This window comes from Camelina sativa, chromosome 9 (assembly GCF_030686135.1).
Source record: "Camelina sativa cultivar CO46 ecotype springtype chromosome 9, ASM3068613v1".
In the NCBI taxonomy this organism is placed as follows: domain Eukaryota; kingdom Viridiplantae; phylum Streptophyta; class Magnoliopsida; order Brassicales; family Brassicaceae; genus Camelina; species Camelina sativa.
Window position 1 is genome coordinate 27792552 of NC_141888.1, and position 22696 is coordinate 27815247.

At 42.0% G+C, this 22696-nt stretch overlaps 2 protein-coding genes across 2 annotated transcripts; both read left to right on the plus strand.

Moving 5' to 3' along the window:
* The first annotated feature begins 9881 nt into the window (after positions 1-9881).
* LOC147938878 (uncharacterized) lies at positions 9882-12667 on the plus strand. The gene is made up of 4 exons (XM_087465795.1): positions 9882-10102; positions 10397-10511; positions 10619-10892; positions 11058-12667. The coding sequence occupies exons 1-4, from the start codon at positions 9882-9884 to the stop codon at positions 12665-12667; spliced, it is 2220 nt and encodes a 739-aa protein (XP_087321921.1).
* Positions 12668-14765: 2098 nt separating this feature from the next.
* LOC147938879 (uncharacterized) lies at positions 14766-16476 on the plus strand. Its single transcript, XM_087465796.1, has 3 exons — positions 14766-14996; positions 15080-15616; positions 16054-16476. The coding sequence occupies exons 1-3, from the start codon at positions 14766-14768 to the stop codon at positions 16474-16476; spliced, it is 1191 nt and encodes a 396-aa protein (XP_087321922.1).
* The last annotated feature ends 6220 nt before the right edge of the window (positions 16477-22696 follow it).

Genomic DNA, 22696 nt, shown 5'->3' on the forward strand with positions numbered 1-22696 from the left:
ATTTCTCCATTTGTTTATCACCACATGTCATGATTTTCATATAATCTTATCTTTTAAGTATTTTTTTGCATATATGTCCATAATTTTTCCCCTTTTTTTAGCTGTTACTATATATATATGTTGACCTTATATTATTTAAAATTTAAAAAAATATATTTTACTCAATTTCTGTAGATAATAAAGCGGAAGTGTTTTTTTTGTTCCAATAGATAATACTTAAGAGTTATTAAGAGTTCATGAGAAAAAAGACTATGAAGTTCAGTTTCTATTCAATTTGTAACAAGAAAAATGGTAAGAAAAAGACTTGTTTCTCACAGCCAATATAATTTCTTTTAAAATTTTTGGGCTGTGACTTCATTTTTTAAAACTACCGACTCTAAAGCACCATCCAATCACAACATCAAACAATCTACTACTTAATATTGGTTTCAAGGTTAAGATAATAGTAATCCCATTTGAGTGATATACTTAGGATAGAGACATTTCCGCGATATTCCTAAAGCTTGGTGCCGGGACAGCATCTAGGAGTAGTAGATTGGATTGCTGAGGTCTGGTCTGTTGTTACAGCGCCTAAGATTAAGCTTTTCCTCTTGAAGGCTCTTCTGGGGGCTTTACCCACAAAGCAAAATCTCGCGGAAAGACATGTTAACACTGATGTAGCCTGTCCCCGGTGTAAAGAATCTGAATCTATTGTGCATTTACTTTTCACATGTCTTTTTGTACAAGATGTTTGGCGAGTTGCGCCTTTTAAGCAGGTACTTCCCTGTATTCAGGTGGAAAACGTAAGAAATAGTCTGAAGTTGGCAAATTTCCAAATTTGCCTCCCACCGTTGGGATCAGTGCAGGTCCTTTGGCACCGTGGGTCTGATGGAATCTTTGTAAATCAAGAAATCAAAGTGTCTTCAGTGATCACTTGTTTATTGCACAAGAGACCATGACAAAAGCTATTGCGGATGCCAAGGAGTGGTTTTCATTCCAGAAACTCTCTCTAGTTTCTTCATGTCCCAGACAAAAGTGAACTACTCCAGAGCCCATTCGAGTGCCGGGGGTAAGTATGGCTAGTACCTCAGATGCCGCTTGGAGGGCAGAGCTAAGAGTTGCGGGGCTTGGTTGGACAAGAACCTTCTTATCGTCTGGTGTTCTCACTCAACATTCTGCTATTTGTAAGAATGTATCTTCAGCTCTAATGGCGGAAAGCCTTGCATGCAGAGCTGCAATTCAGGATGCGATCAGAATGGGAGTCAAGCATTTTTATCTTGAATCGGATTGTCTACAATTAGTTGGAACTATCAACTCTCGATCAATTCTTTTGGAAGTTCATGGTGTATTATCGGATATCCTGTTGGGAGCAGATAGTTTTCTTAGTTTTACCTGTCGTTATATCCCACGAGCAGCAAATGTGTTAGCTGACTCCAAGGGCAGATCCACGTACAAGGGTGTGGGGTCAATTGACTTCTCATTAATTTTTTTTAAAATTAGTAATACATATATTAGTTTAGTAAAAATTTAGTATACATATATTTAGTAATATATATATATATATGTCACATTCTTTGGTGTTTGGACTGTTGAAGTTGTTTTTGATTTTGTCTGTTGCTACTGTAACTGTTGAGAGATGCTTTTTAGCGATGAAGATTGTGAAAACTCATCAACGCAATCAGATTGTAGATCAGTTTTTGAATGACTGTTTAGTTTTTTTTATCGAAAAAGATGTATTTTTTATCTATTACAAATGAAACTGTGAAAAAGAGATTTCCGGATTTTAAAACTCTTAGAATAGTTTTGTAAGATGTTTTTATATTTATATAAAAAAAAGTTTAGTTATGTTTTGACCCCGATAAAAATAATTCCTAGATCCACCACTGGCTGACTCTGTTGCGAAGCTATGTTTAAGTTTGTATAAGGGAAACATTTTTTGATTTAATATAAAAGTTCGGTGTACAACAAAAAAAGGTTAAGATAATAGTAATCCCCTTAAAGGAGAATTCATCTCTAGTGTCCCTATACCAGAAATTCATCTCTGCATTACCCCCACTTAATCTCACTACCCCTTTTTTAACGAAAGGACGAAACTACCCCTCTAACAATTTTTAAAGAATAGTTGTACCATATATCTCCTAGTTGCACCTTGCATAGTTGTACCATATATCCCCTAGTTGTACCAGTTGCACCATAGTTGTACCAGTTGCACCTCGCATAGTTGTACCATATATCTCCTAGTTGTACCAGTTGCACCCTAGTTGTACCAGTTGTACCGCGCATAGTGGGATTCGAACCCTGGGCGCGCGCGCGTGCGCATGGAGCTCACAACCACTAAGCTACTGTGTTTTTCGTTGAACAATTACTTATTTAATTATATTTAACCTAAAACAATCTTCATTAAGGGTAATATTGTCCTTTTACCATTGAGGGAGTTTTGAGAATTTGTTTTGATAGAAAGGGTGTTATGAGATTTTAGCTCGTTCGGCACATTTGAGTGATATACTTAGGATAGATACATTTCCGCAATATTCCTAAAGCTTGGTCTTTGACCCTATGTAAAAAAAAAAAGAAAAAAAATTCCATCATCTATAAATTATTTGCATCAGTGATAAATTTATATTAACATTTTTTAAGTACATTTTGTGTTATGCTTTTTTACTTTTGTTTATTTAAAAATTTATTTACAATATTAACCCCTAAATATTTTCTAAAATTAACATTACTCCAGATTTTGTTTCCTAAATATTTTACATTTTATTCCAACTAAAAAATAAAGCAATCAATATGGAAATAGAAACTATCATATATTTAATCACACATTCTGTTGTGTTTTGAAGATGTTCTATATGTGAATCCTTTGTAAACAAAGAAAACAACAATTTGATTCCATTCTGTTTTCCAAAACCTGTGAGTTTTGATTATTAACATAAGAAAAACTTCGATTGACATTTATTTAAATTGGGAGGAGGCATATCCGGAAAATCACAGAAGTAGCCCAGAAGGAGAGAGGCGGTTGAGAGCTTAGACGGGAGGCGGAAGCCGACGGGTTGGGAGAGGAAGGGTCTCCATAGGCTCATCGAGGAGATCTCAGCCCCAGAAACTGACTGAAGAGCGAGAGCAGAAGGGCAAACCCCGGAGAAGTATCCGAAGAACCCACAACACCAATAGGCGAGCGGAGGTGAAAGGCCACCAGAGGCGAGAGGAGGAGACAACTCACGACGGAAATAACGCCGGAGAAGACACCGCAAGTGCGGTTTAGACGAGATCTTGGAACGAGACGGACTTGGATTTGACGGGAGAACAACGGAGCATCAAGACGAGGACAAGGTCCGACGCCGGCAAGCCGAAGCTATACCGGCGCCGGAGAGCGGAGGCTCTTTCGTAGATCTGAAAATGATGGCTAGGGCGAACGCTACCGAAGAGAGAGGTTTCAAGACAGTTCAACCAAAATAAATACACTTTAACTGATCCGGAGATAAAAAAAATTTGAAAAAATATCTTCATTCAAGTGATACAAAGGAAATCTATAATACTAAGGGAAACACAAGCTATCCCATATTCAAAATAAACCATCTCTATATACACTATAATAAACCATCATTTCAAAATTGACATCTATATTAAAAACAAGTACAGTAATTCTAAAATTATGTAAATTTAGTAGTATTTAAAGTTAAACCGAGTAAAAAACTCTTACATCCACATTAAGAGGAAAAAACCCTAAGCGACAGCGATGGCGATAATGTTCCCATGGTTTTGATCTCTGATGCGAGTGTTTCATTCGGTTGTGCTTTTGGTTTTTTATGGTTATTACGATGGTATATTGGGGATCTTGGAGTTTCATCTCCGCTTGTTTCTCCTTATGATTGGATTGCAGATCCGATTTTGCATTTGAAGAAACCTTTGGAAACTTGGGATCTCACGGTGTCCTCGATCGTTTATCGATCTTTTTGAGGATTTTCATTTATAGGCTTTCTTCATCATCTATTACGAAAAGGGAAAGCAAATAGTTTTGGCAGTATCACAGATCCAGATTGATTGGTTGAATGGGGGTAAGGATCCGTTCTGGTCTGGGATTTGGGACGATTCTTTGGATCTATACTTTAATGGTATCGAGGTTTGAGCTCCTCTGCGGGATCTGATTGATTGTGATTTGATTGTGTGGTTTGAGACGGAGGATACGCGGATCTCTCTAGTGCAGGTGTATAAACGGATTCTTCCCTCGTTTGAGCAGATTCATCGCACACACTTCTCTCTGGTTTCTTTTGCCTCTTGTCGAGTTCAGTTGTTGCTTCTTTTTGTTCTCCCGTCTTTTTCTTGGCTTTTCATCATGTCTCAGAGCATGGTTCTTAGTCAGAGTTCGGCTACAAAGAGTGTAGTACCAGCGGTTGTGATACGCAAGGTCAAGATTCCTTACTTCGATAATATGGCGTTGATTGAGGGTTATTCCAAGACGGTGATCGGCAGGTGCATGAACCCACGATCGCAGGACATGAAGATGCTTTTGTTCATGTTTCCTCGCATCTGGCATTTAGAGGGCAAGGTTGTTGGTGCTGACTTAGGAATGGGTAAATTCCAGTTTGATTTCGACGATAAAGCGGACATAATTGAGGTGCTGAAAATGGCTCCTTTCCACTTCGATCACTGGATGGTGTCTATGGTTCGATGGAAACCTACTATCGATCCCATGTATCCTTCGTCCTTGATCTTTTGGGTTCGTGTCATGGGGGTCCCCTTTCAGTTCTGGGCTGAACCTACTTTCTGGAGCATTGGTGAGGACATCGGGCGTGTCCAGGAGGTCGATATTGATGGGGTGGGGCGAGTTCAGGTGATGGTTGATGGGTTTAAACCCTTATGCTTTCAGACTGAGGTGGAGTTCTATAATAGCAAAGAAACCATTGTATCTCTCCGCTATGAGCCTCTGTTTGGTTACTGCTCTCATTGTTTCAGTTTGTGTCATGATAAGGTGCATTGTCCACTGTTGCAAGTGGTTCCTGAGGAGGCAGTTGTGCTCCCTCTACCAGAGGTGGTTGATGTCAGACGCAACCAGAGTTACAAGGGGGCTGTTAAGTCCGATCGGAAGCAAGGGTATGAAAAGGCTGGTCCTTCTCGTAGGGGATATCGAGGGAGGTCCAATGGGGAAGGTTCTCAGGCTGAGGGCAAGCGTCCTTTTGAAGGGAAGCTTGGGAGGAGCTCAAAGCCTCAATCGGAGTCAGTAGTAGGTGAAACTTTGGCAAAGCAACGGCGTTTTCAAACCTATGTGCAATACAATGACCATAGGTTCTCGAGGGCTGCTGCTGCTGCTCAGGAACCAGTCCACCCGCAAGCAGAGGCGGAGGACACAAGGGCATCCACTTCTCGGGGCAGGGATAACCTTTCTGTAGCAGTCGAGGTGGTCCGTAAAGCTTTATTTCAGGACGGTGAGGTGGACGTCTTGGGTGCCTGCAGTTGCAGAGTCTGTACAGCAGACCGAGGAAGTGGTTGCGGTTGATGACCCGGTTGCTGCTACCAGGACAGATGGTCTTATGGCCACTTCAGGCGATATGGTACCGGTGCTGCCTGTAGCGGATCCAATGGCTGCTTCTACTGGAGATGACACTACTCAGGGTGCTGATTCTGGATTACCGGATACATGTATTATTATGGGTGTTGCAGGTTTGGCTATGGAGGATGTGGAGGATACTACCATGTCAGGAGGTGTAGCTGCTGATGGTACGGAGGTTTCGGTCGAGGGGGAAGGGGACTCTAGCACGAATGGTATTAGGGATGAGTCCGCTGTGGAGACTCTGGTCCCTCGTGATGATCCCAACTGTAACGCCCCCAAACCGGTCCTAAGCCCCGGACAAGAGCATGGACGGCCCACGGAATGCTACGTATGGGAACCGCACCCTGGTGGTCCGGTCGAGGGACGGAAGCTGCAGCTTCCCGACCACTCCTCCTGGACGCGACTCTGCCCGCGGCCGAGGTTCGCTTAGGCTTTGCAACCCTCGCGGCCCTGGCGCGTTGTGTTGGCCCAGACAAGGCCAATGTATCAAATGCAACTTGCCATGTTTCCTTGAACACCGATTATATTACTTAATAATTATTACATTGAAAATAGTTTATCAAGCAATACACGCAAATAGTCGGATAATTCATAGAATACGTCTTTGAAAATATAGGGTTTTTACAAAAACACATGAAAACAAGCCCTATCCGGTACCCTAAGTTTGCTCCAGCACTAGACTCCACCTAGACTACCTACGAGACAAAATATTATCATGAGTAATCTAATATTACTCAGTGAGCCTGGGTACCCCAACCTAGATATGCATTCTACTTTTTCCCCAACCCAACTACCCCAACAAACAAGGAAACAAGAAAGCAAATCAATCAAAGCAAACGCAACAGAAACGATAGCGTAAGTAAATAACAAACAAGCAATCAAAGAGGGTTAGTTCAAGCAAGACTCAACTTGGACTCGAAACTTAGACTCTCTACTCTTAAATCAAGCAAGGCAATCAACAAAAATCAAGCAAGAAACACACAACAAGCAACAGCAACAAGAATAGAAATTCAAGCAATCCTAGATTGTTCTACATGCATGCAACCGATCTACCAATTTTTAAGCAAGAATTTATTGCGGTTAAAAAATCTATCAGTTCTTTCTACATGCAATTCCATAGTCCAAATTTTAAGCAAGCCAATATTGCTAAAATAGCTTAAAATTCATCATGAAAATATGCGGTTCAATTCTACTCAATTCTCACATGCATGGTGATTCCTAGCATAATTCTATGTGTTTTAGCATGAATTCTAGCATAAATCCTACCATATTAAGCATGCAACATCTACCTAGTTCTAACATGAACCTAGACTAAATGCAGCAAGCAATAGGTACGCACACGGTCCGTAGGATCCATGCGGTACCCCACACAAAACTACCACAGAACTCACAATGATTTCGGCGGATCGATGTCTTGAGATTCACGGCACCACGGATCAGACAACCTCTCTTCGCGCCTGCTTTGTCTCTGAACATCGTCTTCCATTGTCTCTAACCGCGTCTGGCCTCGTCTTCGATCATCGCCTCGCCTTGTCTTCGATCAGCATCTCGCCTCTCAACTCCGTCTCTCTCTCTCTCTCGCTCTCTCGATTTAGAAGAGCAAATACTTAGATAATTTTTGAGCTTTCTTTGTGTTTGAGAGAATGTCACACTTGAGAAGTGAACTTCTCCTTTTATAGAGGTTTATGGGCGGTGCACTTCTCCAATGCATGTCGAACACATTGCTTACTTCTCCCCCACTCCTTTGGCGACTTGGTGAGCAAGCTATACAAGATCAAGTGAAACTCCTCTCCTCCTTGCATGTAATGGTATTGGGCGATTTGTGGGGGATGAATCTCCTTTGTCCTCCACTTTTCCACTCCTTGATCATCCATTGGCCAATTCCCAAAGACAAATTGATTATGTCTCCTTTCTTATGATTCAACAACACAATGATTATACTTTTAAGGTTGCATGAAACCTCGTTGGTTGATTCAAGAGAAAAAAAATATTCTCTCCTCCTTGCGCCGCCAACAAACGCCGCAAAATCCGGAACGCTGTCGGCTCCTCGGTGTTGCGTCCATCAATCGTCGGCTGCATCCGGCATTTCTCGATCAAGCCCGATACGTCCAATGGTTATTCGGTCTCGTCCGTAGTCTCTCGGTAGTACCGCAAATCCTCGGCAGTACCGCAAGTTTCTCAGCACTCTCGGTGCGCCTAAGCTTTCCTCGATGCGTCTCAGTGCTTCTCGGTGCGTCTCGGCACTTCTCGGTAATCCTCGGTGTGTCTCGGTAATCCTCGGTACTTCTCGGTACTTCTTGATATGCCTCGGTACTTCTCGATAATCCTCAGTACTTCTCGGTGTGTCTCGGCACTTCTCGGTACTTCTCGGTACTTCTCGGTGCGTCTCGGTACTTCTCGGTAATCCTCGGTGTGTCTCAGTGCGTCCGGTCTGTGTTTGGCCATGTTCGTCCGATGCGTCTGTAACGTCTTTGGCCATCCTCGTCCGTCTGGTTTGTCTCCGTCCAGTTACGTCCGATGTGTCCAAACCGCATTTTGGCCATTTTGTGGTTTTTGGCTCGAACCTCCTTCTTCTTCGGTTTTCTTTTCGACTTAGCCTCTTGACCACCAATCACCGGCCATCTCCCGACTCGTTGATTTTTCGTCGGTCTTCCCTTCAGCAATTCTTATTATTTTTCTGGCTGAGTCCTTTTCGAGTCTTTTTCTCCAAAATTTTAATTTGGATTTTTAATCTTGGTGAGGGTCATTACACCAACCCTACTGATGTTTCCATGGACACTGATTTACCTTCGGTGGTTGCGGGTGCACCTTCGGGCTTGCTGGACAAATCACGCAAGGGCAAAGGATTAATGGGCCTGAAGGGTGTGGGCTCAAAGAAGCTCAATCTGTATCTATGGGGCACACCAGGCTGGGGAGCCGACTAACCCAAAACCGAAGGAGGCCTGCTTTAAAGAACGGTGGCCAGGCTGGGGAGCCGACTAACCCGAAACCGAAGGAGGAGGATACGGGTGCAACAGGTGGATCCAAGCCACCACTTCCAAAGATTGATAAATGAAGATTTTAAGCTGGAATTTCCAAGGGCTTGGTAACAAAGCCTCTATTGGGTATCTTAGGGATTTATGGGGGAAACATAGGCCAGATTTTCTGTTTCTTTATGAAACTAGACAATCTTTTTCTGTTTTAGAGCCTTTTGTTTGTTAATTTGGTTTTTCAGATTTAAAAGCGGTTGAACCTGTTGGTTGTAGTGGTGGTCTTGCACTATTTTATAATAATAATAATAATAATAATAATAATAATAATAATGTTTCCATTTTTTATGAGTCCAACAGTATTATTGATGTGGAAATTGTATTTAAGAGACAATTAATTTATATTTCTTTTATCTATGGTGATTCGGTTCCAAAGAAACGGTATTTGGTTTGGGAACGGTTAACAAGGATTGGGTTAAGTCGAGATTCTCCTTGGTTTTTAATTAGGGATTTCAATGAGTTAAAAGGTAATCATGAGAAGCGGGGTGGTGCCTTGCGCCATGCCTCTTCTTTTGTGCCTTTCAACACAATGATCCGACACTACGGATTATTTGAGTTCCCTGCTCTTGGGGATAGTATTTCCTAGAGAGGGTGGAGGGACAAGAAACCAATCCGCTGTCGTTTAGACCGGGCTTTGGCAAATGAGGGATGGCATGACTTGTTCAAGGATTCGTTTACGGAGTATCTACCAATGATTGCGTCGGATCATAAACCCTTGTGGGCTGTTATTGAGGATAACACTCGGCGGGGTCGGAGTGGTTTTCGTTTTAACAGACGCTGGACAAGGAGGGTTTCTTAGGTGTGGTTGCCGCGGGTTGGGAGTCTACGCAAGGGAAAGCATCCGCTCCCACCCTGGTGGATAAAATTTCAAAATGTCGCCGAGCCATATCTCGGTGGCGGAAGGAGCAAGTGCCTCACAGGCGGGAGACAATTGAGGACTTAAAGTCCAAACAAGCGGTTGCCCAGGAAAATGATGCTACTTTGGTTGCTGAGCTTGCGGAGCTTACTTGGCGGTTACGGGAAGCGTATCAGGACGAGGAGGTATATTGGTATCAAAAGAGCAGGAGTCGGTGGATGCGGTTTGGTGACCGTAATACCAGTTATTTTCATGCTTAGACGAAGCAACAACGGGTCCGGAATCGCATTGTTGGACTCCATGACCAGCACGGTAATTGGATGATGGAGGAGAGTGATATTCAGAATATTGCAGTCTCCTACTTTCAGGATTTATTTACTTACTCGGACCCATCGGATTTTGTGGAGATGTTGGATGAGATCCAACCATCTATTTCCCCGAGCAAGAGATCAGACACGCACTTTTCATAATGCATCTGGGTAAGGCTCCAGGCCCGGATGGTATGACTGCCCTTTTCTACCAAAAAGCATGGGCCACGATTAAAACAGATTTGGTACTGGTTGTCAATTCCTTCTTGCATAATGGGGATTTTGATAAACGGTTAAATGTGACAAACATATGTCTCATTCCAAAGGTGGACAAGCCAACGAGGATGACGGAGTTACGGCCTATTAGGCTGTGTAATGTCGGGTATAAATTATTTCTAAGGTTCTATGTCAGCGACTCCGCACTAATTTACCATCTCTAGTCTTAAAGACGCGGTCAGCGTTTGTGGAGGGTTGGTTAATTTTGGATAACATCTTGATTGCTCAAGAAATGTTTCATGGTTTGCGGACTAATCCTTATTGTAAGGGTAAGTTCATGGCCATTAAAACGGATATGCGTAAGGCCTACGACCGGGTGGAGTAGTCTTTTGTTGAGTATTTGCTTCGCCGGTTTGGTTTTTGTGAAAAGTGGATATCCTGGATTATGTGTTGTATCAAGTCGGTTCAATACAAGGGTCCTTATTAATGGTCAGGCATATGGTTCCATTATTCCTCATAGGAGGCTACGTCAAGGGGACCCCTTTTCGCCATATCTTTTCATTCTTTGTATGGAGGTGCTTACTGCACATTTTTGGAAAGCCAAACAGCTGAAACTTCTTACCGGTATGAAGGTTTCGACTGCTAGTCCAACCATTTCCCATCTTTTGTTTGCGGATGATAGTTTTTTTTCTGTCGGGCCACGCGGGAGCAATGCGAGGTGGTTTTAGGTATCCTTAAGAAGTGTGAGCGGGTTTCTGGCCAACAAATCAATTTCCAGAAATCTTCGGTCCAGTTTGGTCATACGGTGGATAATGCTTTGCGTGAGGAGTTTAAAGGGGTGTTGGGGATCACAAATTTGGGTGGAATGGGATCCTATTTAGGGATCCCGGAAAGCCTGGGCGGGGCAAAGACGAAAATTTTTTCGTTTGTTCAAGACAAATTGCAAGCCAGAGCAAGTGGGTGGCCGGCTAGATTGTTATCGAAAGGAGGCAAAGAGATAAAAATTAAATCTGTTGCTACGGCGGTTCCTACTTTTGTCATGTCGTGCTTTTGACTGCCTAAGAAGGTCACGCGGAAGTTGATAAGTGCGATTTCTAATTTTTGGTGGAGCTCCTCTGCAGAATCCAGAGACTTACATTTGGTGGCGTGGGATAAACTATGTAATGGTAAAGATGTAGGGGGTCTGGGTTTTTGCTGCCTAGATGATTTTAACACCGCTCTGTTGGCGAAGCAGCTTTGGCGCTTGATCACAGTACTGGATTCACTTTTTGCACGGGTATTTAAAGGACGTTACTATCGACATTCTGATCCTTTAGATCCAATTAAATCTTACTCGCCGTCTTATGGGTGGCGAAGTATAGTTTATGCTCGCTCTCTGGTTAATAAAGGACTTATTAAACGGGTAGGATCTGGTGTGTCCATCTCTGTATGGTCTGACCCATGGATCCCTGCTCAATCTCCGAGACCAGCACTGAGTACAGGGTTACCTTTTGATCCTCTACTCCGCGTTACAAATCTTATTGACATCAGTTCCAATTCCTGGGATATGGCCCAGCTTACGGCTACGTTTGTACCGGAAAATGTGGCTATAATTTATGACTTACCATTGCGACAACCGGATAAACTGGATCTATTGGGATGGCATTTTACCAAGTCTAATAAATACTCGGTTAAATCAGGGTACCACATTCTTCGTTCCAGTTCGATGGCTCCTGCCGGGCCAGAGGTTTTTGGACCGACTGTTGTGCCCCTTCATGCCTTTGTGTGGAAAATTCGATGTCCACCAAAAATTTGGAATTTTATGTGGCAAGTGCTTTCGGGTTGTGTGGCGGTTACAACTAATCTACGGAAATATGGTCTGAGTTGTGATGCTACATGTGGGCTCTGTGGAATTGGGGACGAGACGATTAATTATTCCCTCTTTGAATGTCCGCCAGCTTGCCAGGTTTGGGCCTTGTCGCAGTTTCCGACGGCCCCAGGTGTTTTTCCCTTGGAATCAATCTTCACAAATATGGATTTTCTTTTTTGGCGGTTCCCAAATATTCAAAATCAGGAAATCTTTCCTTGGATTTTGTGGTATATCTGGAAGGCCTGGAATGATAAACTTTTTAGTAATATGGATTCCAACCCCCTAGCCATCTTGTGGTTAGCGGAGGATGAGGCAAAAGCATGGGTTCTGGCTCAGACAGACGATGTGGTCTTAGCACCGGATACTACCAGTACGGCTGTCCCCTGTGTGAGGGGGAGTTTTGGGGTTCCTAGGTCTTTCTCAAGTTATACTTGTTATATTGATGGTTCCTCGAAAATAGTAGATCTTTTTGCGGGAAGAGGATGGTTTTGCACGTCGCTTTGGGGTGACAATCCCACTATGGGTGCTGCCAACCTTCGCCGCAGTCTTTCTCCTCTTTACACCCAGTTTGAAGCCCTTATCTGGGCTATGTGTTGTATGATTGGGGCGGATAATCAATCTGTCGTCTTCCTCACCGACTGTTCTGATTTAGTGAAGATGGTGTCTTCGCCTTTCGAGTGGCCAGCCTTTACACCTTACTTGGAGGACATCCAGGCGGATAGAGAGGAGTTTGTTTCCTTTGCCCTAGTCTATGTCCCTCGCTCTCAGAATGGTAAAGCGGATAGTTTAGCGCGACGTGTTCGCACAGTTCCGCACCTAGTTACCTATGTAAACAATGTTCCTTCGCATTGGCTTGTTTGGGTCTATCCTGTATACTGTTAAAAGTTAAACTGTAAATAAGAAATATAAAACCTAACCCTATATCCTAATCGTAAATAAGTAATAGTGATACATCAGAAATGCAAGTAGGAATCACAAATATCAATTATCCTGCAGAATTTGGTCATTAAGGTTATTATATATACAAGAAAACATTAAGTCTTTGCTAAAATTGCTACAGCTTTTTTGAATAGATTATAACTTACCTACACAATTTGTATATCTTATACATATCCAAATATTTGGATAGGCGATGAAGATGTTTTATCTACCAAAATTAAATAGATTGTTATTTTAGGAATGGATATATATAATGGATAAGAGTTTTTTTTTTTTTCATGATGGTTCAACCCAAATAAATACGCCATAATTTTCAAAGTTGACATCTATAAAAAAACGTGTAAATGTGAAGTGACTTTAGTGCAGTGGCAGGGGGTAAATCTATTTGTAGAAGGTACCATCACACCCGGGATCGAGTCCCGGTTCCTATGAATGTAGGAATTTGGCTAATGGACCGGCCAGTTGTGACCCAATGGTTGACAAAAAAAAAAAACCGTGTAAATTTAAATCTGTGAAATTTAATCCCTAATACAAAACTGAACGCCGCTAACCCAAATCGTAAATACGTAATAGTGAGACGACATCCAAAATACAAGTAGGAAGACGTAACTTCTAGGATTCAAGAAAGAGAATTAACACAACCTCAAAAGAACTCTCTTTATTATTTTAGGAAAAATACCTCAAAAACCTAAAGCTCACAAACTCTCACATCTTGAATGATAGGAAGTCATAACCCGACATCTCTATTTATAACGAACTTCATAACCTCACTTTCCTAATCTCTCTAGGAAGACAATTTTCTTATTTCTCACAACTTTCTAAACTTCCAATTCTAATCTCTTTAGGCTTGCTTATGCGTCAAGCTTACTCCAACATTCTCCTCCTTAAGCTTGTAATGCTTCTCCACTACTTCGTCCTCTCCCTCTCCCTCTGTAGAAGCGACCTCCTCGTCCTCTGTTCCAAAAATCGCTTTTATACTCGCGACTGTAGTTATGTGTCTCCATTTTTGCATACATGAGTTTAGATTGACCCTCTTGCACATCACCGACTTCACTGATTCTCTCTTCGTAGGCCTTGAGACGTCCGATGATGTCTCCAAACATAGTGGTATTAAGGTCCAACACATGTTCTAAAGATGCCACTATCTTCTTGGGAGGAAGACAGTTAAGAAATTTCTTAACCATCTTGGCTTCTTCAATCACTACACCAAGAGAAGCGGACTTTGGGGCTATCTCGGACATCTTTCCTGCAAACTCATCAATTTTCTCTGTATCTTGCATCTTAAGTCTCTCGAAATTGGCCATAAGTGTTTGTAGACGTGCTTCTTTAACATGTTCTTCCCCAACATGTCTCGATTTAATGGCGCCCCAAATCTTTCTCGCCGTATCCAGATCACCAATTTGCAGAACTAGAGCCTCGGGTATGGACTGAAACAGTAGAGCCATAGCCATGTTATTCTTTTCATTGTCGGCTGCTGCTGTTTCAGGTTCAATTGCCTCCCAAACCTTGTGAACCTTTAAGGCGATCTTCATAAAATGACTATGAGCCATGTCTATACTTTTTAGAATAATTCATAAAATGACTATGAGCCATGTCTGTATGTTTCCTATGCAACATAAAATTACGTTGTCTCCTCCCGTGTCCACCAAACACAAGGGACCCATTTGTCTGCCACAAAATGATTACCTAGTTTGAATTTTGAAAGTTATCTACTCTCACACATTTGTCATTTAGTATTCTAATAGTTTCCCCATAAAGGATTGTACATTTCACTCGCAACCCAAAAGTCACACAGTGGTTTTTAGGGTTTCACAACATCAAAAAATAAAGAAACTAAATATTTACAACTGCCGGTTCTCTCCAACCCTAAAAAACCACTGTGTTTTACTTGGCTCAGCTTTTTGGGCGGCCGTTCCCGACATCCTTACTCACAGCAGTCGCCGATTATAGAGAGGTTCGTTTTCATATTAACTGGTGATTCCATTTGATTCGTCTCTATTTCGTGATCAACTGATTTTCTGTTGTTATTTTCTCTATTTAGATGGCGAATCTGGGCTTGCCAGAACGAATGTTTGCTAAAGGATCCGAACCCATCGGTGAGAGGGTACACTCGTACAGCGAGCTCTCTATCATAGACGATCTCGCCTCAATCTTGGTCCCATCTGAACTCGAGATCATAAAATCCTCTCAGTTTGGGAAAATTTTTGAGGTACCGGAGAGCGCGGCTTATTCTGGAAAACTCATTCATTTTCTATTGACGAGACAACTCCTGGTGAAGAAAGACTACGAAATATGGGTTATTTATGGTGGGTTCCCGATTCGGTTCTCAATTGTGGAATTTACAGCTGTCACCAGTTTAAGATGCGAGAAGCTTCCTACGGAAAAGAGAAGAAGGGCAAACTGAAAGTAGTCGCCGGTAAATATTGGTATAAATACTTTGACCGGGCCGATGTATCTGCCGACTGGCTAGTCAGCAGATTAAAGAGGCACCTCGTCCCTGAGAGGGATAATCCGATCCGTTACGCCGTACTTGCTCTGCTCGATGGGGTCCTTTGCCCTACTTCTGCGAAAAGCAAAATCTCGCCGGTACACGTTGACCTGTCTGAGAATTTGGAAGAGTTTCTGAATTATCCTTGGGGGACAGAGGCTTTCAAACTAACGATGCGTTCTATAAAGGCGAGGGGGCCACGTAAATTAAAGAAGAAATCAACAATCGTACAAGGATTTCCTTTAGCGCTGCAACTGGTACTTCTTCAAGCCGTTCCACAGATCAAGGTGCAGTTTTTGGGCCCTAACGATGATGGTGATTCTGATATGGAAGAAACACAAGTGATTGAGCGCCTCTGGACATTGAAGCTGGATGTTGTTTGGAAAGTCGATGGTAAAGCAGCGGTAAGATCTCGATTTCCAAACCATTTAGTATACCTTTAACTATTAAATCACACGAAGTCCTTCCGTCAATTGAATAATCCGTTTACGTTCTTTTGTAGAATCCCACTTTATTTCAGTAAATAACATGTTGTCAGAAGAATGTGTGATTGTTTTTAATTTTGTTGCATGATGTCCGCGTGCACACTATGTTGTAAGTCATGTCGTATGTTTTTGCACTCATCTTTGCTTGAATGTTCGATAAATCCATGTGTTATATTAAAAAGATATGTGATTTCCGATAAAAACACAGGGTAAACGTGCATCTGCGCTATTTCGCTAACAGTTTTATGCTGTTAGACATAGTACCCATAGTAACGATGGCGATTTGCAATGATAGATGATTGGTGCTTAATATTTTCTATGATTGCCATCTGACATGTTTCTTTTTGTCCGTGTAGTGTACAGTTAACTCTCTGCTTGGACCCAAATTAGGTGATGCCATTGACGACAAGCCAGACGAAGGGGTTGATAGACTATTGGAGATGATCAACGACAACTGCAACTTTATGGATACAATGTTTGCGGGAGGTAAGAACAGTGATGACATCGGGGTTGATAAGAATGAAAATAGCAACCTTTGTAGCATAGACACAACAGTTTGCAAAGGTGTAGAACCAGGCATACCATCTGAGCAGAGACCAGGCTCAAATGGGAAGCGGAAGGCAAATGATCACCTATCGGAGGGGCTGAAAGAATATGTGGAAACGAAGGTTAAACGGTCTGAGAAACGTGTCATGAAAGCCATAGCAGACTCAGAGGTTAGGATATCGGATATGATAACACAGGCCATCCAGAAAATGACATCCGGGTCTTTTGGCTAGAAAGTAGACAAATCAGACAAGGGAGCCTCGGCTTCTGATCCAGTTTGAGTGCCTCAAACTTCTTCTTCCCCGGTCGGAACTGTGCCAACAGTCTCTTCCAATGTGGAAAACGGTCGGCCTCTCACAGGAAACGTTGGGAATTGTAGCAGTTCTAATCATCACGTAAACATTCAGGGACCACCTTTGGTATGTCCACTTTGAACATTTGTTTTTCAAGACGTCTACCTGCGTTAGTATGTTTAATACATAAATCTCCTTACTTTGCATCTTACTTTATATCCATCCAAAAGAGTCCCTAGCCGAAACGGCAATGGATCTCCAAGCAAAAGCGTCGCATAGTTGTTTGGTATGCCCAAGATACTTAGTTGGTTCTGGGTACTATCTAACCGTTTCCGTTTTTAATATTTTCTTTGCATTGTAGAAGAAGAGGACAACATATGATATATTTGGACAAGACAGAATTAGCGCAGAAGTTGTGAAACCATATTGCCATGTTATCTCTGAGGTAACCATGTCTGCCACAAATATATATCTGTTTATCCCATGCCCATTTAGAGTATATTCTTTGTAGTGGTTTAGCTTCGATTTTTTTTAAAACATGTTTTAACATCTTACGGCATTTGGTTTCATTTCATCTCATGTGTTTTTGTTGATAAACGTCAATATTTCTTACGCTTATCTGTTGGAAAATGCTTGTACTGCCACCGTGTAACACTTCATTTGTTTCTAGTTAGCAAACTCAATGCACGCATGTTTACTTTACTCATAGGGTTCTACAGAAGAAACTTGACATGTGGTTGCTGATATAGACGGAGTTCCTGATGCAGACGAAACGGACCATGTATTAGCATCTACCAAGGCATCCGAGATTGACCCTTTGCCTCCAACCAAAGTTTCACAACATGGCAACCCACATGTATGAAATGTTGTTGCTATCCCCTCACTGGTATGTTACATGTGTTGGTTTTTTTTTTTTTTTTTAAATTGGACGGGTTCATGGTTTAGGGTTAAGTATTTTTTATTTCATATCCCATGGCTTTTATTCATGTACAGCTAATATTGCATGCGTTCATTTGTAGGCTAAATCTTCGAATGCCTCAGTGTCAACCGCAATTGTGCCCAGTCAAATCTCCGACTATGACTTGTTGCAATTAGAGAAGATTGTATGCCATCACATCTACAACCAAGTTAGTAATATTTGGCTACAATAACATATGTCTAATGTGTTCGAACTGAACTCATGTTCCTTGTTGTTTTAGTGATGTTTACTTTGGTGGCGGTCGGGTATTTCCGGTGAAATTTGTTGTAGATATTGTTGAGATGCGTGAAGACATTTCTACAGAGGTTACCTAGCCAAAGTTGTTACTGTTCAATATAGCTATGCTTCTATATTTAGTAACCCATTACTGTTTTTCTTGCAGATTATGGACACTTTCATGCATAGCATCAGGGACAATTGGGCGTCAGGATGGTGTGCAACGGTTGAACAAAATGTTGCGTTCTGTGATTCTGAATTCGTCTCCGCGTTGATGAAGCATTACCCAAAATTCTGTAAGGCGACGGAGAAAGGAATGTATGCGTTTGATGCAGCTACTCTTGCTCTATGTCCCTGTGGGGTGGACTGGTTATACATGCCTTATAGTTTGGACAAACAACAATGGGTTGGTCTGTGTGTTAGAATGGCTGACTGACACATGTATGTTCTTGACTGCTTTGTGTCTTTTTTGGCGGGAGTCGAAGATAAAAACATGCCTTCTCCCATTGGCTGAGATGATCCCATACCTACTCTGGCTTGCGTCCTCTCAGGTTGGAAAGAAGAACGTCAATTTCGCACCTTTGACTATTCAGCGATATAAGGATATCCCACAGGCTTGTCTGCGTCGGCATTCTGGTGTCATGACAGCTCACCTGATTGAACTGCATGCGGCAGCTGGCAATGATGGCTGCAGGGAAGTGAAGGTGTGTGATGTTTTTGCGGCTGCGAAAAAACTTTTCATTGACGCCTACAAGCATGCGAACGGGCCGGCCTGATTTATACCTCCACAACTTTTTTCCTTCTTCTTTGATTGGCCTGTAAAATGGTAGACACGATTTTTTACCGGTCCGACGAAACTATATCTGTCTATATGCGTTAAGCAATTCAGTACTACTGCGAACATGGGGGTTGTTTTTAAACAATGTTATTTTATTTTCTCACAACGTTAGTATCGCAAACACATGCTTTAAACAAAAGTTTCATGTAAACATAAGTTTGATTTTCCAAAACTCATTTGTTAATTCAAAGTCTGCCTTGGTAATTGTAGAAGTTATACGCATTCATTTAAAAATTGAAAGTAGTTCACTCATAATATATTAGACAACATGTTTATACGGTTTTGATTTTTTTGCTTCATAGGCTGTTTTCGTTTTAAAACATGCGTAGGATATAAAACATAAAGAGTTAGCAACGGCGGCAAAACTCTTTGGTGCACCAGAAAATGTAGCATTCCTCACAGCGGTCGTAGATATTGTGGAATTCTGAACATTCTGGTACAGCACAGTTCCATGTTAGGGTGTACGTGGTTCCCTGTCTGACCTTCATTCTTTCCAGTGTTGCAAATACTGTTCCCCCATTCCCAGAACAGTTGCCCAGGGCATGCCTATCAATTGCTCCGTGAAGAACTCTCCTACGTCTGTCTCCTCACCACACGCAGCCAACATCGCCATGACGAAAACAGCCTCATCGACTCTGTTCACCGCCTTGAACATGTGTTTTTTTTGCTAAAGTCAGATATTTCTCCCAGCAAGCTAAACGTAATCCTTCCAGGTAGTCTGCCTCCGGTATTTCGTCTGCCAACGCTCTCTCGAACTGCTTCCTGAACATGCCATGTTTAGTCATCTGTGAAGGATGTTCTAAAAACTGCCGCATTATCCCTCCCCACACGTTTTCTCCCATTTTTGTGGTTGTGGTAGTGTCTCCTCAAATATGAATTTATAGTAGTTTAATGCAAACCCCTTCATTTATGTTAAAAGTGGGTAGGAAGTTGGTCAGTGGCACTTCTTCAATAAATACTCACCAAATTTCAAAGAAGATAAGTGAATAACTCCAAGCATAGGTTTTTGGATGAACCTCATCTAGCATCCTATTTAAGGCAGTAATAGTGATCGTTTTCAGATATATATATTAAACACTCGTGTTTTCATTAAATAGCATGGGTTATACATAAAATAAGGGGGATAGGTGCAATATTATACATACTGAAACAACAAAAAACTGAAGATAAGAAACGCGCCACTGGCTGCTTGTGGTAGGTTCTTCAACACATTCAGACTCCTGTACCCCCATTTGCAACCATAAAGTACAGTACCTCCATGCGTATATGTACAAGATAGTAAGAACCCTCCACTTAATTCTTCCATACGTTGATGGACTTCCCCTACTGAGTAGAACCCATTGCTAAGACACGAGAACCCCCACTTCATTGCAACCTAATGCGAAGTGATTATTAGTAATGTTGAGGTGGTTCTCATGCATGATGTATAAGAAACATGTTTTTTTTTTTACCTTCATATAGGCACAGTGCATGTAGAACGAATATGCCCCACACCATTACACCATGAACACCTAGTCTCGTTCCTCCGCCTCCCCTGAAAATGATAATTAATACTTAGCTCTATTTGAATGTACTAAACGCGGCCTACGCCAAAAAAAAACAAATGTGTAATTCCGGTATCGCATTACCTTGAACTCTCCACGTGATGCTATGCGTTTTTTCTTTGGTCTTCCTGGTAGCCTACGCATGAATGGGGGCTGCAAATCTAGAGATGCAATCGAGGCTGGTAGTGTATACGCGTTGGAAACATCTGGAACATGCTTGATGGACGACTTGTAGGATTGCCTCCAATTGTCTACCGAGTACTCCGACGCCATGATGGACTGCAGTGTTATGCCTTCTGTCACTGCTATAGATATGGCATGTGGGCAAGGGTAACGTAGCATGTCGAACGCTCTACACGTGCAGGACCTTTTCCCTAGGTTAACATGGTAATTTCCACCACTGTTTGACTAGACTTGGTTATCGAACTTGTCAACATTCTTGACCGAGAAGCTTACAGATTTTTCGAAGTTCTGATGAGTTACTTCACGCATCTTTGGTGGTAGTGTTGACATCTCTTTCTTTGATGCTTCACGACGCATTGCAAACCAGCTCATAAGGGTCGTCCAAATAAATTCCACTAGTGGGATTACCGGTAGCTCCCGTGCCTCCTTGAGAACCGAGTTAAATGATTCAGCTACGTTGCTTGTCACAACATTGTATCTGTTGCCAAGAAAGTAAGCACGTGTCCAGTGGTTGAACCCGATGTTTTCAAGGTAAGCCCCACATGCTGGATCAAGCTTGATGACTTCGTTGAAGTACGTATGGAAGTCGAAAATATGGTATGCTCTTGCCGCCCTTTACACGTGAAACGCCAGAAATTTCTTCTTAAAACTTGATGTGATGTTGCATTGTAGGTGAACAATACATGCACCATGATGTGACCTGGGATAAACCTGTATGATCAACACGTGGTGAATACGATTAGGTTACGTTTAAAACATGTACGCCGTTGTAAGGCACGACATGGTTGTTAATAATATACTAATACCAATACGCTTTTGTAACAGAATAACAAGACACTATTTAATGTAACATGTCATTTTACTTTTTTACATAAGTTCTTTAACATTATAACAAGGCACTATGTAATGTAACATGACAATTTACTTGCATACATTATTCCTGTATTCTATGTCATTGCAGCCATCGTATATTATGCTGATGGTCATGTAACTTGTACGCTAACATGTTTAGTACTATTTTCTATTGTAAAATCAAAAATAATAGAGCTATTGGTTGAGCAATACTTAAGAAACGTACCCTTCGCAAGCCTGTGTAAATTGAAGAATGTCTGTCAGAGACGAAAGTCAGTTTCTCCGAATCTGGTATGGCAGAGATCAAAACACGGAAGAACCATGACCAAGAAGTGTCGTTCTCGCTATCAACTATGGCAAATGCTTGTGGGAATATTTGAAAGTTCGCATCTTGACAGCTCGCCGTTAACAGGCAGCCACCATACTTCCCCTTCAAGTGTGTCCCGTCGATAACGATCCGCAATCCCTCTAGCGATGCAGCAAATGCTAAGAACATGTAATTGAACCTATACTGCCCGACAGCATCGATCTCTGTTTTTAGTTTAATGACAAAGCTAGGATTTGCCTGCTGTAAAACATGTATGAAAGCCGGCAGGAGGGAGTAACTATTAGCAGCTGATCCTTGTGCGCCCTCCATGGCCACTTCTCTTGATTTCCACGCCTTCCAATATGAGATCCTTACAGAGTGATCTGCTAGCAAGAGGCACTGGAGGTCGACTGCCCGGGGACCGCGTGTGTTTCCCTCAAATTTTTACTGCATGATGCTACCGATCACCCGCGTGGTTGCTTGTCTATGGTAATTGCTGCGCTCTTCGATGGTGCACGTGTGTGTCAGCGTAACACTCCTGATTTGGTAGTTGTCATAGTCTTCTAGTTTGATTATGTAGACACGCCATGGGCAAGTTGGTGAAATGCATTTCAGCGTGAGAAGTTTTTTGCATGACCGATCCCTTCGAAAATGAAAACGCCGGTTTAGTGCGTGAACTGCTAATTTGACGTTGCAATCTTGTTTATTTTTGAAAACCCACCCAACGAACAGTTCGTCCCCTTTGTACAATACATCATGCACAGCTAGTTCCATCCCTAGTCGATCTGTTCATATATCACACAAATACTCTTAGCATGTTACATTTGTTAAATATGAGACTCTGTTATAACTAAGATAGCATGTGTTTTTACTATATATCATGTATTAAATATCATTACCTTCTTCTCGTTGCTCATCTAGGGTTGGTTGTGCATCTCGATTGAATGATGCGAAGTTGAGACACATATCTTCAAGCGCCGCCTGAAGGGGGACCCTGAGGTCCAGTTCATGGTTTAATGGTTCAGCCATATAGTTTGCCGACGGTCCAAAGAAAATACACTCCTTTACTGGTACAACTCCATCACTTGCATCAATTTCAAAGTCTGGCTCGGTAGCATCTCCTAAGTTAATTGTTTGGCTACCAAGGTGAGCCAGGAAATCCACTTCAACCGGGCTGACATCTACACTATGTCATGTATTAGACAAAAACACACATTAGTATCATGTACGTGTATTACTAT

What these genes read in the sequence shown, in the direction of transcription:
- LOC147938878 (XM_087465795.1), top strand. Translation starts at nt 9,882, where the DNA reads ATGCATCTGGGTAAGGCTCCAGGCCCGGATGGTATGACTGCCCTTTTC. An exon ending in ATTAGGCTGTGTAATGTCGG is followed by an intron (nt 10,103 to 10,396) that starts GTATAAATTATT and finishes TGTTGTATCAAG; the next exon opens with TCGGTTCAATACAAGGGTCC. An exon ending in CAAATTGCAAGCCAGAGCAA is followed by an intron (nt 10,893 to 11,057) that starts GTGGGTGGCCGG and finishes GCTCCTCTGCAG; the next exon opens with AATCCAGAGACTTACATTTG.
- LOC147938879 (XM_087465796.1), top strand. Translation starts at nt 14,766, where the DNA reads ATGGCGAATCTGGGCTTGCCAGAACGAATGTTTGCTAAAGGATCCGAA. An exon ending in TATTGACGAGACAACTCCTG is followed by an intron (nt 14,997 to 15,079) that starts GTGAAGAAAGAC and finishes AGCTGTCACCAG; the next exon opens with TTTAAGATGCGAGAAGCTTC. An exon ending in AAGTCGATGGTAAAGCAGCG is followed by an intron (nt 15,617 to 16,053) that starts GTAAGATCTCGA and finishes TTGTCCGTGTAG; the next exon opens with TGTACAGTTAACTCTCTGCT.